At 29.1% G+C, this 17,341-nt stretch overlaps 4 protein-coding genes across 4 annotated transcripts; all 4 read left to right on the plus strand.

Moving 5' to 3' along the window:
- Positions 1-628: 628 nt before the first annotated feature.
- Positions 629-1,840, plus strand: LOC128953245 (uncharacterized). Its single transcript, XM_054298721.1, has 2 exons — positions 629-732; positions 812-1,840. The coding sequence occupies exons 1-2, from the start codon at positions 690-692 to the stop codon at positions 1,774-1,776; spliced, it is 1,008 nt and encodes a 335-aa protein (XP_054154696.1). The 5' UTR covers positions 629-689; the 3' UTR covers positions 1,777-1,840.
- A 4,646-nt stretch (positions 1,841-6,486) lies between these two features.
- On the plus strand, positions 6,487-8,096 carry LOC128953247 (uncharacterized). Its single transcript, XM_054298723.1, has 3 exons — positions 6,487-6,666; positions 6,755-7,302; positions 7,725-8,096. The coding sequence occupies exons 1-3, from the start codon at positions 6,630-6,632 to the stop codon at positions 8,055-8,057; spliced, it is 918 nt and encodes a 305-aa protein (XP_054154698.1). The 5' UTR covers positions 6,487-6,629; the 3' UTR covers positions 8,058-8,096.
- Positions 8,097-9,443: 1,347 nt separating this feature from the next.
- LOC128953246 (probable global transcription activator SNF2L2) lies at positions 9,444-10,304 on the plus strand. Its single transcript, XM_054298722.1, has 2 exons — positions 9,444-9,516; positions 9,588-10,304. Exons 1-2 carry the CDS (start codon positions 9,480-9,482, stop codon positions 10,193-10,195), a joined length of 645 nt encoding a protein of 214 aa, XP_054154697.1. The 5' UTR covers positions 9,444-9,479; the 3' UTR covers positions 10,196-10,304.
- A 5,495-nt stretch (positions 10,305-15,799) lies between these two features.
- Positions 15,800-17,329, plus strand: LOC128953251 (low-density lipoprotein receptor-related protein 1-like). Its single transcript, XM_054298727.1, has 2 exons — positions 15,800-16,269; positions 17,001-17,329. The coding sequence occupies exons 1-2, from the start codon at positions 15,851-15,853 to the stop codon at positions 17,296-17,298; spliced, it is 717 nt and encodes a 238-aa protein (XP_054154702.1). The 5' UTR covers positions 15,800-15,850; the 3' UTR covers positions 17,299-17,329.
- Positions 17,330-17,341: the final 12 nt, after the last annotated feature.

The raw sequence follows: 17,341 nt of genomic DNA on the forward strand, positions 1-17,341 counted from the left end.
TAATTTACACTAATTATTGTTGAAAAATAATCTAGATAAAAAATAATAATATTGCAATTTTAATTATAAGTTAACCAATTAAATTAATATTAACTAAAAAAATCCTATCTACCTTGATCATTTATTTTATCTACAACTCTATCTATCACTCATTTACTTTTTTTTCATACAAACAGATAAAAAACATAAACGATATAAAAAACAAAATAATTATTAAAAAATAGTAAATTTATCTATATATATAAAAGATTAAAAGTATTATAATCAACAAAAATGATCTTTTATAAAATTGAACATAATGTACTTATTGGTAATACACAAAAAAAATAATATTTTTATAAAAAATAGCACGTAGTCAAAATTAATATTATATTATTATTATTTATATTACTTATTTTTTTACTAATCCATCAATGTTAATATTTTATTGATAAGTTATAACACGGATCTTAATTAATCAATCAGTTATTTACTAATTAAAATAAATCAAATACTGTACAAATAATATATAGTTTCGCAATTAGTTAATCAAGCACAGTTATGCAATTAATTTTTTGTTTTTGATAATCAAAATTTTAGTATTTTATTTTTTTATATAAAAAGACAATTTATTTTCTTTTTAAAAAATTAAAGTTTTTAAAGTTTAAGAGAACATTTAGATAGAGAAAAAAAACTTTACAAATAAAATAATGAAATTATTGTTAATATTAGGTTTTGTTGGTGTTATTTGCTGTATGTATTGTTTAATACATTTTCTACCACTATTATAGCATAGATTTTAAATAAAAAAAATTTTGTTGTTAACCTACAGGTGCAACACTAGTTAAACGTGATATCAAAGATGATCTGTTGAAAAAAGCCGTAGAATTGGAGGCGAAAGCGGCCGAAGAGGTCAAGAAACTTGAGGCCGAGGGTCGCAAACATGAAGCGGAAATGCTTAGCCGTGAGGCTAATGTACTCAAACGTGTGGCCGACGAACTAGAGAAAGCTACCGACCAGAAACAAATTGAACACTTGGAACGGGAACTGCAGTTTATTGAGCACCGATTGGACGAAATTATTAAACACGACGAACGCACACACCCTCCGCATCCGACACATCCGACAGCGCCGCCGACTACCAGTGCGCCTCAAATAGATAAGCGCGATATCAAAGCCGAACTGTTGAAACGGGCCCAAGAGTTAGAGGTGAAAGCCGAAGCCGAGGCCAAAAAACTGGAAGCCAAAGGCGAACATAGAGAAGCCCAACAGCTCAGACACGAGTTAGCCGAACTGAAACGGTTGGCCCACGAATTGGAAGTCGGAACCGACGTCCGAGTCATTGAACATCTGGAGGTTCGGCTACTGGAACTGGAGAACCACATTGAAGATATCATACGACGCGATGAACAAACTAGACCACCGCATCCGACACATCCGCCCAAACCCACTGACACACCAGCACCGACTGGATCATCCTATATACAGAAGCACAACGATATCAAGGATGACCTATTAAAACGGGCAGCCGATGTTGAAAAGTTGGCAACCGATGAAATTAAGAAACTAGAATCGGACGGCCGTAAACACGAGGCCCAACTACTCAGTCATGAAGTTGAAGCCGTCAAACTAGTGGCCAAACGGCTGGCAGAGGCCAAAGAACAACACGAAATCGATCGGTTGGAAGTGGAATTGTTGGTCATCGAGAATCGGGTAATTGAATTGATTAAACGCGATGAACGCACACCCAAACCGCATCCCACAAAACCCGCACCGTCTACTACTAAGGCTTATTAAGTCTTGTCTATATTGTTATTATAGTTTAAACTTTAAAACATTTAAAAAATAATACTTTATTAATTAAAGCTAATAATAATAATTATTATTATTTTATAATAAATAATTATTTAAATAAATAAACAATTTGTTTTTACAACATTATATTTATTTCAAATTGTAAATATTTTAATTTTTGTGCATGTATTTTATTTCAATTAAATTGTCCATGATATTTTTAATTAGTTTCAATTTGCATTAATTTTTCTTAATTAAACAATAACTATAATATATTAAATTGTTGTGCCTGACGTTGTATGTTTGAACACAACTTAGAGGAATAGGAGCACCGGTTGTTATGCGTGGGTCGGTATGAGACCTACAACCGATTATCAACCAATTCCTTATAGATTATCACCTGAAGGGTCGGTATGAGACCTATCTGATGATAAAAGGGTAGATCACTTGCAGTAGTGGTGGCCAAGCGTAAAGCTAGAGCTGATTCCAATCTGGATGTCTGTCCTATCTCTTGATATCACGCGATACGGAACGGTAGGTTAGAGTTGATGGACAACCGGGTTGTATGTATGTCTTGAATGATATGGACAACCGGTTGGACTCTTGAAATGAGAGTTTCAATGATGATAATAGCGATGGTAATGAATCGTATGATTAACACAGGTATAAGATAATTATAACAATTTATTGATTAGTTTAAGACAGTTGAGGATACAATGGATTGTATGGTTAAAATGGTGCTATCAGTGGAGCACATGTATGATGTGAGTACAGTATTGTATGAGAGTCAGTATGACTGCTATGTATGACGGCTGGCACTGTACTAAAGTATGTGTATACTGTAGTACAGTATTTATAGTGTTTGAGAGAGGACGGGTAGGTATAGGGAATGGTTAGCTATCATTGGATAGTTTGAATGTGGGAACCGTTGAACAGTTAGTTTGGTGCCAGAGGTCTGAGGTCAGCAACCGGTAAGTATAAGGAACTGTATAATCGATTGAAAAGCAATACTAAGAATTTAGCACAAAAATAGGATATAAAATAAATGTATACAAAATTACTGGGAATTTAAATACAAAAATAATTTATAACTAAATTAGCTTAAGGTAATGTAGTGGACACTACACTCCCCGGCGGTTTAAGACTGGTCAAAGAGTTAAACGGTTGAGTGAGACGATGTGGACCAGGAGTGAGACGTTTAGCCGGTTGTGATGGATGTCCGCGTTGAGTCCGGTAATTGGAGTCGAGGTGTGTTACGGAATCGTAGAGTGGGAGAGTTGGATGGGATGCGATGGATATTACCGGAAATATGTTTGTTGTATGTATCGATGCGTGAGAGTCGGGACTGTTGAGGGCGAATAACCGGATGTACAGCGCGTGGTGGTGTACCGGTACTAGTAGTTGTGATGTCCCTTAAGTAATGCCGATGTTTGTATGGATGCAATGGTTTTGCGGCATTAGTAGTCGTATTGATTGAACGGTAGTCTTTACACAAGCGAGGTTTTCCGTCTGTATTCAGCGTCGAAGTGATCGGTAAAGCGTTACGTCTGTCCCGAGAAACATGGATTTGGTGATCTTTCACTTGACGTGCAGCTTTGGCTGCAAATGGATGCGATTGACGGGTGCGCTGTGCGGTGGACTGTTGGTCTATCTTTACGATGCGGTGCTTTTGTTTGTATATATGGCCATTGGATTTGTTAGGCAACCGGTTTGGAGAAGGTATACGTCTGATGAGATTGCAGTAACCGGTTGATGGCCCTGAAGTGGATGAGTTTCTCTGTTGTTGCCATTTGAATGATACGGTTTGTGTCTGTGTGTCAATGATGACACCGTATTGGCCAAGAGATTGGAGAGATAGCAGTAATGTGTAATGAAATCCGTTGATGACCTGTGCTTTGATGGTGCGGGTCATCCGATTGATGGTTAAGTCAAATGTGACTTCTCCGAGAGTACGAGCTGATCCACGCGCCAGTGATACGTCGGTAGAGCGGCGGCGGTCAATATGGAGTCGGAGGTGTTTGACGACATCTAATGGTATGATGTCTACAGTTGATCCGGGATCGGCGAAGGCTGATAGCTCGAAGCGATTGATGCGGCCCGGGATCAATATCATATCCAGTGGTTTGGCTTCGGTAGCCATAACTTTGTTACGGATTAGATGTGAAGATGCGGCTGATATATGGGTAGGTGGTCCATTTGTGGAACCTGTGTTTGGATTGATAGCTGCTGGAGAACCAGATTTGTTTGGGCAATCCTTATGGTAATGCCATGAAGTGATGCCAAGATCTCTGCAGATACGGCAGGAATAGGGCGGACGTTGTTTGTCTTTGTTGTCGCGTTTAGGTAACCGGTTGTCATTTCGTTTGTCATCTGTGTAATGTGATGATCCGTGAGGTCGGTTGATGCGGTTACCGGTTCGTTGCTTGTCGGTCTCGATGTCCTGAGCCATCTCGAGCCATTGACTGGGAGTCTTGAAGCGTCGGCCATAGAAGTATTCACGGTATTCAGGGAGTAGGCCTTCCGTGAGTAGGTTTGCTCTTTGAGTGTCGGTATAGTTTTGGAGACGTCTTAGGATCTCCATTTTATCATCGAAGTATGCGCGGATTGACTCCGATCGTTGTTGGCGCCGGCGGTTGGCGGCCACTTCTGGAGGAATGTCCAGTCGGGTATATCGGTTGGTAAGCAGTTGCTTAGCTTTAATCCAATTGATGGATCTGTCGATGAGTAGATCTGAGCCGTAATAGTTGGCTGCGTCTGATTCGAGGAACTCAACGATTTTGATGAGTTTGTTATCATCTGTGAGATGAGCGAAGACTCTGTCGAAGATTAAGAGGAATGCTTCGATACGTAGAGATGAGTCTTTAGTACCATTAAACTTTGGTATCTTCACTGAGAGCATCGGTGCTGAGCCAGTGGTAGAGGATCCGGTGGTTACTGAGTTACCGTTTGTACCGATTGGTACACAATTAGATGAGATACCGGTTGTGTTGTCTGCGATGGCATTAACCGGATTTAGTGTATCGTTGTCTTCACCATTGATGGACATGTCTGATGTGTTGTTGGTTACTGTGTTGTCTGAATCGCTATTAGTTGAGATATCTCGTCGAAGATATGGAGTTCCGTGTCTAGTGAACCCTGTATTGATAGTCGTCATCCAATACGCGAAGATATGGATCTTTTAATGATCTGTGCCGACTGCGCCAATTGTTGTGCCTGACGTTGTATGTTTGAACACAACTTAGAGGAATAGGAGCACCGGTTGTTATGCGTGGGTCGGTATGAGACCTACAACCGATTATCAACCAATTCCTTATAGATTATCACCTGAAGGGTCGGTATGAGACCTATCTGATGATAAAAGGGTAGATCACTTGCAGTAGTGGTGGCCAAGCGTAAAGCTAGAGCTGATTCCAATCTGGATGTCTGTCCTATCTCTTGATATCACGCGATACGGAACGGTAGGTTAGAGTTGATGGACAACCGGGTTGTATGTATGTCTTGAATGATATGGACAACCGGTTGGACTCTTGAAATGAGAGTTTCAATGATGATAATAGCGATGGTAATGAATCGTATGATTAACACAGGTATAAGATAATTATAACAATTTATTGATTAGTTTAAGACAGTTGAGGATACAATGGATTGTATGGTTAAAATGGTGCTATCAGTGGAGCACATGTATGATGTGAGTACAGTATTGTATGAGAGTCAGTATGACTGCTATGTATGACGGCTGGCACTGTACTAAAGTATGTGTATACTGTAGTACAGTATTTATAGTGTTTGAGAGAGGACGGGTAGGTATAGGGAATGGTTAGCTATCATTGGATAGTTTGAATGTGGGAACCGTTGAACAGTTAGTTTGGTGCCAGAGGTCTGAGGTCAGCAACCGGTAAGTATAAGGAACTGTATAATCGATTGAAAAGCAATACTAAGAATTTAGCACAAAAATAGGATATAAAATAAATGTATACAAAATTACTGGGAATTTAAATACAAAAATAATTTATAACTAAATTAGCTTAAGGTAATGTAGTGGACACTACAAAATAAATTATATTAAAATATTTTTCTACACAATTTGATGTATTAGTTATTTTTAACTTTTTTTTTATTAATTTATTAATGAATAATATTGTTTTAAATACAGTATTTGACTTTTGTGTGCTTAAACTTTTTTGTTGTTATGAGATTAATAAAATGTTCATAAATTTTAAAAATATATTTTTATATTTATAAAATTTAGAGAAAAAATATTAATATTATAATAATACCAATAAATTTAAGTTTAAATTATTCGTTTAATTTGCAATAAAAAAAATATTAAACATTACATTTACTACTTTTTTATAATAAAAATAATATTTACCTTCAAATTACAAATAGATAACACACAATACAAACAGATAGTAAAAATTAATAACAATTGATAAAAATTAAATTAGCTTTAAATAAATTTGACAAGTATATTTATCAGTTTTCAATTAAACTTAAATTTATACTTTGTAAAAATATAGAAAATTAAATTATTATACTATAAATAATAGATATATCTTATCATTTAGATGAACAACTTAATTGTTAATTAGAAAAATGTTATATTTTAATAGAAAATAATAGTTTAATCAAGGTTTCAATTTCAAACACTACTAGATTTTACTATATTTTTTAAATAAAAGTAAATAATATCCTGGTACAATAGGCTTAAGTAATTTTTAAAATACAGGTATACATATAAATAGGGATATATCTTTATTTTAATTTTAGTCATAGTTTTGAAACTACAGTATCTGGTGGCTGGTTAACAAAAAAAAAAATAAAATATTATATTAAGTTAATATCATTTTTAAAAAATGAAACTTATTTTAGTTTTTGCTGCACTATTGTGCTGTAAGTGATAATAAAAAAATTAATTTATATATATAAATAGTTTAAATTATTAAAAATAATAATATCATTAATATTTTTATTCTATTAGATACCTGTGCCGCACCTACTGGAGCACCTGCACCCTCTACCGGCAAACCACCTGCACCTACAACAGGCAGACCACCGGTACCTACAACAGGCAGACCCCCTGTTCCTACAACAGGCAGACCCCCAGTTCCTACAACAGGCAGACCACCGGTACCGACAACAGGCAGACCACCGGTACCTACAACAGGCAGACCCCCTGTTCCTACAACAGGCAGACCACCGGTTCCTACTACCGGCAGACCTCCGGTTCCTACTACTGGCAGACCACCGGTACCTACAACAGGCAGACCACCGGTACCGACCACATTATCACCATTGGAGCACGAGCGACAAGTGCTTCTCCAACGTGGCGCTGCCCTACTGGCACGTGTACAGAAAACTGTCCAAAAACTAAGAGACGAGAAACGCCAACATTTGGCCGGCGAATTGTTGGCCGAAGAGGAACGCCTACATCGACTGCTCGATGAACTCAAAGCTGTTACCGATGTCGACGCACTTCGGCTTCTGGAGATTGAAGTCGGACTCGTTGAACGACGTGTCGAAATTGAAGTAAGTTTTTAGAAAAATAAAATAAATCATTAATTATATAATCTAATACTTAAATCATTAATTAAATTATACTATAATTAATCTTATCTTAATTCAATCTAAGTTCAACATATTTAATATATATTATATATAAGAAATAAATTAAATTAAATCTATATAACAAAAATTTTTATACAATTAGTACTATAGTTATAGCTATATATTATATTTTATGATTTATAAAATTTAAATAGAGATATGTATAGCTCATACAGTTTCTATTGAATATTTAAACTCAAAAAAATAATATCTTTAAAAAAAATATTTTAATTATAATAGATATTTTTTAAATAATTTCTATTTATAGAAAAATTATCTTTTATTTAATAGTAATTTTTTTTATAAAAAAATAATTTATGTTTGTTTTTTTGACTAAAAAATAGGAGTCATTGTTGGAAAAAGAGACCGAAAGTCAGGAACAGTTACTGAAAGATGCGAAAATACTTAGTGAATACGTTAAGTTGGAAATTGAAAAACTAGAAAAAACTACGGGTCCTGATAGACATAAGGCTCACGAAGCTGCCCGTGCTCTCAGACATGAGGAACACCGACTGTTGCAGGTATGCGGCGAACTGGTACACGCACAGACTGTCCAACGTATTGCCGAATATGAGGTCGAACTCAGAACCATTGAAGTCCGTATCGCCGAAATACTCAGACACTTGCACTTTCATCCACCGACACCTACCGGTGCGCCCACACCTCCTGTGTTTTAGATTCTCTACATAATACTAATAACATATGACACTACTACCTGTATATTTAAATTTATAATAATTTTTTATTATTATTTATAATTATTAATATTATTAATATTATTATAATTATTAATATTATTATAATTATTAATATTATTAATATTATTATAATTATTAATATTATTATAATTATTAATATTATTATAATTATTAATATTATTATAATTAGTAATATTATTAATATTATTATAATTAGTAAAAAATAATGATTATTACTAAAAATTATATAACAAAAATTTATTATTAAAATTTTTTCCTATTATTTTTTTCTAATAAATAATTTTGTTAATTATAAATTTATATATTTAGTTAATTTGTGTGTGTGTGTGTGTGTGTGTATCATATGTGATATTGTAAGTTTATTATTATAAAAATAATTATAAAATGATTGTGATAAAAAAATATATATATAAAGTATATGTACTAAAATTCTAAAAATATATTAATTTTCAATTAATGTTTGACATACCTAATTTTTATTAATATATCATATTTTAGTACATTATTTTATAAAAGTAAGTAATTGAAGTATTATTTTTTAAAATTTATATTCAATACTATTATTTTACTAAATAAAAACATTTTCTTAGAAAAATAATATAATTATTAATCAAAAATAACTTTTATCTAATAATCATATTATTTAGTGTAAATAAACTTGACATTAATTAATAACTTAGATTATTAAAAAAAAGTCATACAAGCAGTAAATTATATTTAATTAAAATATAACATTTGCTAAAATTCACATAAAATTTTATGTTTTTTAATTTGTAAAATTATCAATTTCATGTTTCTATTAACTATAAAACTTAAATATATATGTAATTATACTTTTAAAATGTTAAAAAACATCTCATTATTTATAACTTTATTAAATATATCAAATAAATTAAATTTTATTGTAACTAAGCATTTAGTATACTAATCTAATTATAAAATATTTTATTTTTTCTAATAAATTACAAAATAATAAAAGATTAATGACTTTGAATGTCCTGAAAATATTTTTGTAGACATCTTTAAAAAAAATCTGCAAATATTCCCAAAAAAACAACAATAAATATATCAAGATATAGATTACTAGTTCTTAATAAAAAATTATAATTATTTTAGTATTATTATTAGCATTTATTATATTAGTACAAAATAACTGTGATATCATGTCATTAATTGTAATCACATGTAAATAATTTTCTTAATTAAGACTAAATTAGTGTAATAGATATAATAATTTGCGCACAATTAATACAATATTTTTTTTATATAAATTATCTATATATATAGAAGTTGTTAAATATAATTTTTTATTAGTTATAAATATTAAAAAAACATTTATATTATTATATTATTAAAATAATAATATTAATAATTTAAACAATGAAATTGATTATTGTAATTGCTGCTATTGTTTACGGTAAGTACAAGTTTGCAATATTGCAATTAAATAAATTTTGTGTGTATTTTTTCTCTAATATGACATAATAGTGGCTACTTGTGCACCACCGCCACCAACACCAGCACCGACTAAAGCTCCTCCTCCACCACCAACACCAGCACCAACTAAACCCCCGACAGCACCACCGACAGCACCACCAACACCGAAACCCATTGACAAAGATGAACTATTGAAAATTGCGGCCCAATTGGACAAACTGGCCACCGATGAGATCAGCAAGTTTAAGGCTATCGATCGGGTGTCACTGGTAGCCAACATACAGATACTCCAACAAAATGTTCGCGATTTAGTCAACAAATTGAAGACCACTACCGGTGCCCTGCCGTTAGAGGTAATCAAATCGCAGTTGTTTTGGTTGGAACGGCAACTGGGAGTGGAGATCGAAGCTACCGAAGCTGCCTATGCTTTGGTCGTCAAATTGTTGAACAATGCGGCACAGCTGAAGGTACGCATAGATGAGGGTATCAAACGTATGGGCGCCGACACACCCGTAGGTAAAGCCTTGGCCGAAGAGGGACAGTCGTTGGAGAAAACTGTTACCAATTTGAAGAATGCTACCGATGCCCGTACTATACAACTGTTGGAATTTGATTTAGCCCTAATCGAGGAACGGGTCAAAGCTGAATTAGGACCATAAGTTTATAAGAATATAATGTTATACATAATGTTAAGTTTAATATCTAAAAAATTAAATAAATTAAAAAATTAAAAAATTAAAAAATTAAAAATATCAACTAATTTTTACTAATTTTTATCAACTAATACAGTACAGTAGGTTTTCAATCATTTTACTTTAAAGAAAGATTGTAATTAAAAATAAATAAAATGTGAATAAATACTTATATTATAAAATATATTGTTTAATTTTATATACTTATTATCAGTGTAACTGTCTTATTAGATTTAAAACATTTAGTTAATTTAATAATATTGTAGTTAACTATTTATTTTAATATTTTTTAAATATAAAATTAATTAATGTTTAACTTTCTACTTAAGAATTTTTTTATTAACTAAAAAATTACAACTAAATTACTATTAATTTTTAATATTTATAGAAAAATATTTTAAATCATTAATATAAAATAATTAAACATATTAAAGCTACACAATATTAAAATATTTATATTGAGCAAAAAAATTGTATCATATTAATCGTATACAATGTAATTTTACTACAGTTTATTATAAAACAAAAATTTAAATATTTATGACATATTTAATGATCTAATTAATTTTTAAAAATAAATATTTTATTTATCTAATAGTATATGTATTAGAGTAAATACTATATTAAATGATTAAAAACTTAATGTATATTTTATATGCTAAATATCAAAGTCATCTTTGACATACATGCAGTTAAAACATATATTTTCTTTTAAAAAAATCTAAAAAATTTCTGAGTTTAATATACTATTAGATATACTGTATTATATATACAATATAGAAATATTTATTTTATACAATTAGAAATTAATTAAAGTTTTTTTGTAAACACAAATCATAAAAATATAAAAAAAAATATTTTTAATAATTAACCTTAAAATGCATTTTATTGTTACTCTTTTTTTTATTTAATATATAATTGTATTAAATAAAAATATTATTTATTGTAGACGTATTTTTTACAAGAACTTAATTAATATTTTATTTTTTCCAGATATACTAACCGTTTATTTTGTTTATTAACAATGATGATTATTATTATTATTTAAAATATTGATTACAATCATTACGTATTATATTATATATATATAAAAAAAGGATTCACATGTTTTCCACTTAAATTTGCAATATATAGTAAACATAAGTAAAAAATTATTTAAATTTTATTTGCTTGTGTACTACTATACAATAGCACACTTGTATATAATAATATAAAATTTTTAATAATTTTTTTTAAAAGTAAAAACTAGTAAATAATATTTTTTTCATACAAAATTTAACTTAACATTGACCGTCAATAACTAAATCCAATAATTATCATATAATAATAATAATAATATAGATATGAATAAAATTATTATAACAATGAAGTTATTATTGTTAATTGCCGCTCTAGTATTAGGTAAATACAAATCACCATCAGCACCAGTACCTCCGCAACCACCAGCGCTGAAACCAACGTTACCGCCGCCGCCATCGACATTGCAGCCTCAACTAACTAAAGAGGCCTTATTAAAAAAAGCGGCCCAATTGGACAAACTGGCCAACGATGAGATCAATAAGTTTAAGGCCATCGATCGGACATCGCTTGTACTCGACATACAGATTCTTCAGCAATATATGCACGACTTAATTGATAGGCTTAATCAAGCTACCGGTGCCTTACCGTTACAGGTAATCCAATCGCAATTGTTTTGGCTCGAGTGGGAACTACAGCTTGTGATCGATGCTACCGAAGCCAACAACGATATGATTGTCAAACTGTTGACAACTGCCGAACAGCTAAAGGTACGAATTGATAGGGGTATTGAACGTATGGGTGCAGACACACCGGTAGGCAGAGCACTGGCCTACGAAAGAGTGTCGCTCGACAATAATGTCAATAGCTTGAAGAAGGCCATCGACTCCCGTACCATACAAATAGTGGAGTTTGATTTGGCACTAATAGAGGAACGGCTTAAAGCAGAATTAGGTCCATCCGATTAACACTTACCGTATATACAATATACAGTATATATACATAATATATATAACTATGATTTTGTTTTAAAAAAACAAATTATAAATATTATTATTTAATATATAGTTAATTTTTATATAAATTTTTATAATATAAAAGTTTAAGTTTCTAATAAATTACAAAATAAAAATTCTATTAAAAAATTTAAAAATAATAGCTGTAAAAAGACTATTTGTTAATTAATATGATTAATTCAAACAGTATTATTATTATTATTATTATTATTATTATTATTATTATTATAGCATTTACATTTAATTATTTACAGTATCAGATAGTACAGTATCTTTGCTATTAATTTACTTAAATATTTTTAAACTTGTTCTGTATATTATACTATATACTGTAATACATGTATATTCCTAAATACTATATGTTTTTTATAATAAATATAAATTTACTTAACATTTAGTTTAATTTACTAATTTTAAAATTAAGTAAAATATCTTGTTCTAATAGCAAATATTTAATAATTTACTTAAGAGCATTATTATTATTTTTTTAATTTTAGTGTTTAATGTTTAGTAAAAAATTATTAAAATTAAATATACTTATTAAAAAATACAAAAAATAGATAGATAATTAAAATAAAATTTAATATATATGTACAACGTGTCTTATTATCTAATACATCATATTATAAAATTTAAAAATATGCTTATATTCTTATTTAAATATACATATATAAAATTTTTGTTTTTTTTTACTTTAAAATGATAATCATTATTTTTATTAAATTATTTTTGATGATCATTATATTTCATAATAATTAAATATATTATTAAAATAATGTAAGTTATTTGTTTGTGTGTCAAAACAAAAAATGTCGTCAAACTGACGCTTTATATTGAAAATATAAAATATTTTTATTTTTTAAAAAAACTATATTTTAAAAACATTTTTTACTGGGAGTTAATTACAGAATATTTTATTAAACTGCAGAAAAAAATGCTAAAAGTTACTAAAAATTTAATTAAAATGAATATAATTATTAGTATTATAACTATAATATTAATTTTACAAAATGCTGTTATTGTATTGGGTCAGTCATCATCTGAATCGGAATCAATATCAACTACTACATCATCTACTGAACTACCGTCACCGACATCACCGTTACCATCGACGGCCAAACCTAATAATATAACCAAAGAAGATCTACTGAAGATAGCCATCCAATTGGACAAACAGTCAACAGATATAATCGCAAAGTTTAAGTCATTGAATAAGATGTCATTAGTGACAAACATAATGATTTTGCAGCAAAATTTGAAAGATTTGTTTAACAAATTAAACTCAACTACCGGTGCTATACCCGAACAGGTACTTGAATCGCAATTGTTTTGGCTGGAAATGCAACTACAGATTGAAATCAATTCGACAAATGCCAACTACTCAATGATTGTCAAACTGTTGAAAACGGCTGACCAGCTAAAGAAGCGCATTGATACCGGTATTGAACATATGGGTGCCGACACTCTAGTAGGTAAAGCACTGGCCGATGAAAGACAATCACTGGAAAAAACTGTCAATAAATTGAAGATAGCTATTGACGAACGGGTTATACATCTATTAGAGTTAGAATTGGCACAAATTGAGGAACGGCTTAACGCAGAATTAAATATATAAATAATTATTATATTAAAAAAACAAATAAAAATATGATATAAAAATATTTTTTAACAATTATATAATATTTTTTAATATTAATCAAAAAATAGTTTTAAATATTTTTTTAAAAAATAAATCATAATATGTTCAATAGTATACTTATGTTTAAAAAAATGTTTGTTATAGAGTGTTAAACAATTATTAATGATTTCTAGTGTAATATTTACTGTAATTAATTTTAGATTTTATTATTAAATATAAAAAGGATAAAAGGTTGTTATGTAATATTTATTTATTTTGCATATAATACTAATAATATTTTATTTAAAAATAAATTTGAAACGTATATTAACTAAATTTTTATTTTAAAATTATAAACAACTTAGAGACAAAAAAAATTTAGATGTTATTTATTATATTTTTTTGAAAGTTTTGAATAGCATATTTTATTTTCAGTAATTAATTTTAATTGATGAAAACTACAATTTTATTTACAGTTATTAGTAAATGATTCATATATTATGATATTGTATGTGAAATAATTTAGGAAAATTAAAAACTCTATTTATAAATACAACAAAATATTAAATTATTATTTTTAAATAAAATATAATAAAAAACAAATAAATTATTTAATAACTTATTCTATAATATACATTAAATTATACTAATAGTTTTTAGTTAATAGTTTATAAAGTTTAAAAGTATTTTATTAATTAGACTTAACTGTACATACAGATGCTTAAATATTTATAGAAATTTATTTTTAATAAAACTTTTATATACAGTATATATTTTAATATATTATTCATTGATATATATTTTGTTATTTCAATATAATTTCAGTATAATATGATAAAATATTTGAAACATTATACTTACCAGATTTTTCATAACAATTATTATACTAAAAATAATATATATATTTTATATATATATATATATATTACAAAATTATAAACTATAGTATACAACATAGCCTTATTTAATTAATTAAAAAAAACTATGTCTCAATTAAGCTCAAGTTTGATATTATTATGCTTATACGTGTTGGTAGCACGTGGCACGTGCTGTACATTTGATTCTGAGTGTACAATCAACGGAGTGGCACAACGTTGCATAAATCAGTCATGTGTTGTCATCAATCAACCGGCAGTACCGGCAGCACCCGCAGCACCCGCAGCACCGGTAGCATCCGCAGCACCCGCAGCATCTGCAGTACCGGCAGCACCCGTACAAGTAGTGGTCGTACACCATGATATCGGGTCTCATGAATGCGACAAAAATCTGGACTGTCTGACCAAACGGGGCATCTATTCAAAGTGTAAGCACCATAAGTGCGTCAAAAGCGATCACAAAATATGTGTAACCGATGATGACTGCAAAAATAATAAAGTACACCGAAAGTGCAAACATAATCAGTGCAATCTTGGATTTTAGCATTCAATTCAATTATAATTACTGTATAAATATACCGATAATATCCAATAAGTACTAAAAAACGGTATAATAAGTAATAATATTTAACAATAAATGTTTTTTTTACCACTAATTTGAATTGTTTCAAAATATTTTATAAATAATATTTTCAATGTAAACTTAAAATAAAAATTTTGAATTTTATTTTTAAATAAATTTTTTCTATATGAATTTGTTTATTTTATAATTAATTCTATAATATATATAATACATTAAATTGACTAATAATTTATTATTAATTGAACTTAGTTATACATATAAATGTTTAAATACTTTTTTTGTAATATTCATTAATGTATATTTTTATTTCAATATAATTTCAATATAATATTATATGATAAAATATTTGAAACATTATACTTACCAGAATGTTTTTTATAAAATTTTTTTTATAACATGTTTATAATAAATATATTGAAAATAATATATATATACAGGTATATATATAAAAGTATTACAAAATAATAAACTATAGTATACAACATAGTCTTATTTAATTAACTTTAAGAAAATATGTCTCAATTAAGCTCAAGTTATCTATTATTTTTGTGCTTATATGTGTTGGTAGCACGTGGCACGTGCTGTACATTTGATTCTGAGTGTACTATCAACGGTGTAGCACAACGTTGCGTTAATAAGGTGTGTGTTGCCAGCAATGGATCGGTACAACAGGTAGTGGTCGTACACCATCTTAATAACAGTCAACCACTACTACATCAGCCGCAGCCGCAGGTAGTGGTCGTACATCATCTTAATACCGGACTTAATAAATGTGATACACATCTGGACTGTCTGGCCAAACGTGGCATCTATTCAAAGTGTAGACACCATAAGTGTGTCAAAAGTCATCGGAAAATATGTGTTACCGATAATGATTGCAAACAAAATCGTTTGCACAAAAAGTGTAAGAAAAATCAATGCAAATTTGGATGGTAATTTGGATCATTAATATATATATATATATATAATATATACAGAAATACTATAGTAATAAAAAGTTTAAAATTATAAAAGTATATTTTTTTAACAATAGATGCTTTTTTCACACTAATAATTGTTTAAAAAATTTTTGTGTAATATCTACAATGTAAACTTAAAAAATAAAATTTTATTTTAACATAATTTCTTTTAGCTATGATATTGTTTATTATTTACTAATTAAAATATATCTGTAATTGCAAAACAAGAAATATTTATTATATTAAAATATTAGTGTATTTTTTAGTATTTTATTTTATTTAAAAATTTATTACTAAATAGTTAACTTAAACTAATTAAATAAATGTTACAAAATAACGTTGCAATACACACTACTAATAAGTATTGTAATCATTGTATTATAATTACTAATAAAATACAACACTTTCAATGAATTTAATTAATAATAATTGCAAAGTCACCCAATAATTGCATTATGTTTAGGTAAATAACAAAATATAATACTACATCCTATTTATTATTGCAACAAAAAAATAAATAATTAAATTTATAAGTCTATTACTATAAACAAAAAAAGTATATAAATAAAGGTTAAAAATATAATGCTTTCAAATAGATTAACAATTATAATATAATAGATTTTTTTTTTTTGATTTAAATTGTCTATACAGTGTAATACAGTAATGTATAAAATTATAGTATCAATAACTATTTTATTTGTTAGCCTATTGTTGGCACCGGTAGTTGTTTATGGTATACCATGTACGGTGGACGCCGAATGCACTATTAACGGTATTGTATACCGGTGTCAAAATGGCCAGTGTGCACTAACCAATTGGTCATCATCTAGTGGCCCTATAAGGGAGTGTTACGATGACATCAATTGTTATACACGAGGTATTTACTACAAGTGCCGGGACAACCGGTGCGTACCGGCCGATCATAAGCTATGTTTATCGGACAACGATTGCAAGAAAAATTGGCTAAACCGCCGATGTCTGGCCAATCATTGCTCTAAATAGACTTTAGTTTCTTTAAAAAAAATATAATATAATATTTGTAAAA

Source organism: Oppia nitens, unplaced genomic scaffold, assembly GCF_028296485.1.
Source record: "Oppia nitens isolate AA-2021 unplaced genomic scaffold, nextdenovo-longstitch-racon4-pilon3 scaffold21_pilon_pilon_pilon, whole genome shotgun sequence".
Taxonomy (NCBI): Eukaryota; Metazoa; Arthropoda; class Arachnida; order Sarcoptiformes; family Oppiidae; genus Oppia; species Oppia nitens.